Source organism: Telopea speciosissima, chromosome 3 (assembly GCF_018873765.1).
Source record: "Telopea speciosissima isolate NSW1024214 ecotype Mountain lineage chromosome 3, Tspe_v1, whole genome shotgun sequence".
Classification (NCBI taxonomy): Eukaryota; Viridiplantae; Streptophyta; class Magnoliopsida; order Proteales; family Proteaceae; genus Telopea; species Telopea speciosissima.
The window spans coordinates 38535627-38538193 of NC_057918.1; the positions used below are offsets into that span (position 1 = coordinate 38535627).

At 40.1% G+C, this 2567-nt stretch overlaps 1 protein-coding gene across 1 annotated transcript; it reads left to right on the plus strand.

Moving 5' to 3' along the window:
• Positions 1-880: 880 nt before the first annotated feature.
• On the plus strand, positions 881-1288 carry LOC122655159 (uncharacterized mitochondrial protein AtMg00810-like). The gene has a single exon (XM_043849381.1). The coding sequence runs from the start codon at positions 881-883 to the stop codon at positions 1286-1288; it is 408 nt and encodes a 135-aa protein (XP_043705316.1).
• Positions 1289-2567: the final 1279 nt, after the last annotated feature.

The following is a 2567-nucleotide window of genomic DNA, read 5'->3' on the forward strand; positions in this document are numbered from 1 at the left end:
GGTACTCGAAAACCTAAGGTTTTTTTGACTGATGTGAAGCCTCTCTCAATTGAACCTACAAACTTTACCATTGCAAATAAATTTCCAGAATGGTGCCAGGCCATGGATAAGGAATTTAATGCCCTTTTACACAACGGCACTTGGACCCTGGTTCCACGCCTTCCTTCACACAATGTTGTCGATTGCAAGTGGGTTTTTCGCATCAAAAGAAAGCAAGATGGGTCAATTGATCGTTATAAAGCTAGATTGGTCGCCAAGGGCTATAACTAGCAAGAAGGGATTGACTATAATGAAACTTTTAGCCCTGTCATCAAGCCAACTACAATCCGGCTCGTCTTATCCATTGCATTGTCTCGGTCTTGGCCGCTTCGTCAAATCGACATTCAGAATGCCTTTCTTCATGGTGAATTAAATGAAACAGTATACATGACACAACCACCAGGTTTTCAAGATCCACTTTTTCCTGAGTATGTGTGTAAATTACACAAGTCTCTATATGGGTTAAAGCAAGCTCCACGTGCGTGGTTTGATAAGCTAAGCTCGTTCTTGCTTGAGAATGGCTTCCAGGGATCAAGAACGGATACTTCTTTGTTCACTTACAATCATGGCACTGCTATCATCTTCATTCTCATTTATGTTGATGACATAATCTTGACAGGTAGCAGTGATGTCCTGCTTCAACAATTTTTGAACAAAGGTGTTTGCAGTAATTGATATGGGACCCTTACATTATTTCTTGGGCATCCGCGTAGAACACACGCCACATGGTCTATACCTTCATCAAGGGAGATACGTCACTGACTTGTTTGAAAGAACCCAAATGTCAGATTGCAAGCAGGTTTCCACACCAATCACCCCATCAATGGTTTTATCTCAATTTATGGGGGATCCTATGGACGATCCAACTCTATACCTCAACACGGTTGGCGCTTTGCAATATGCCACATTAACTCGCCCAGATATCCAATTTGCGGTCAACAAAGTATGTCAATACATGCAACGACCAACCATCGAGCATTGGGCCATCGTCAAGAGAATTCTTCGCTATCTCAAAGGGACGCTGTCATATGGTGTTCATTTTGATCGGCGGTCACCTCTTACTCTTAGTGCTTTCTCCGATGCTGACTGGGCCGGCTGTCATGATGATCGTAAGTCCCAGGGTGGTTTTGCAATTTTTCTAGGCACCAACTTGGTTTCTTGGAGCTCCCGTAAACAAGCAACTGTGGCATGCTCTAGCACTGAATCTGAGTACCGTGCTCTTGCTAACGCAGCTGCAGAACTCACATGAATTCAATCTCTTCTAAAAGAATTGCACATTTATCTTCCTAGTGCTCCTACACTATGGTGTGATAATATAGGGGCCACCTATCTCACTGCAAATCCGATTTTTCATGCTCGCACAAAGCATGTTGAAATCGACTTTCACTTTGTCAGGGATAAGGTTTCCAAAGGACATTTGAGTGTAAGATTTATATCCACCAAAGACCAGCTAGCAGATATCTTCACCAAGGCCTTATCGGCACAAAGGTTTCACCACTTAATGGTCAATCTCAAGGTGTTGCCACCACCCTTGAGTTTGAGGGGGCGTGTAAAGGATATAGATTCCACGTCATCTACTGGTATTAACCAGCTGGTCAATAAGCCCATAATAACTATTCAAGATCAGAAAGAATCCAATCAAGCAAGCTGGAATATCAATCAAGGCAATTATCCTAAAAATCACAGCAAGGATATCAATCAAATCTCTTGGAGTATAAATCAAAGGAATGACAGCAGGGGTACTTCCGTAAATGGAATTTCTAATCTTGTAAAGAATCCCTTACAATCCTTATTTAAGGATATGTACACAAAGAAGAATGTAACGTGAAGATCTTCTTAGCCGTGGACGTAGGTCTTTCTTGACTGAACCACGTTAACCTCTTGTCTATTGTCTCTCTTCTCCTTCTCTTCTTTCTACCTTACTGTGTCTTCTTTAACAAGAATAAGGAGTAGATTGTCTTTTATATATACACAGTTGGATTCTCACAAATCCCCATAGCTGGATCCTTACAGATTTTCATAGTATAGATTATTGTATGCTCACCCTTACAGATCTCAGTGGCGGTTTGCACAGATAAACAGATAAAGTAAGACATAAAAAGAAAATAACAGATAAACGATGTTTTCATTGTTTATAGTATCATGCATGCCAACTAATATAGATCATATATAGTACACTAGATAGAAAGATTATGATAGTAGCATGTTCATAGTATGATTTACAGAGTATAACATAACTTATTACATTCATGGGCATGCTATGAATTGTGATTTTTCTCAGTGAGCTAGTTATCTCACCCCATAGTTATGATTGTTTTACAAAACATGCACATGTGGAGTGCCAATATACTGACTGTGTCAAGAGAGCCAGAGGGAAGGGTGTAAGTCCCTCTGAATAGATGAGCAAAGAGAGATCCAGAGATTAGAGGCATTTTGATGTTTTGATATACTTTAGGTGTATATTGACAGACAGTATTTGTTGTAAGAAGTTTAGTTTTAGTTTCAAAGTTGTAATAACAAATAGGTGT

Bases quoted from the DNA above. Each gene is read 5' to 3' on its own strand.
- LOC122655159 (XM_043849381.1), top strand. From the start codon at position 881: ATGGGGGATCCTATGGACGATCCAACTCTATACCTCAACACGGTTGGC.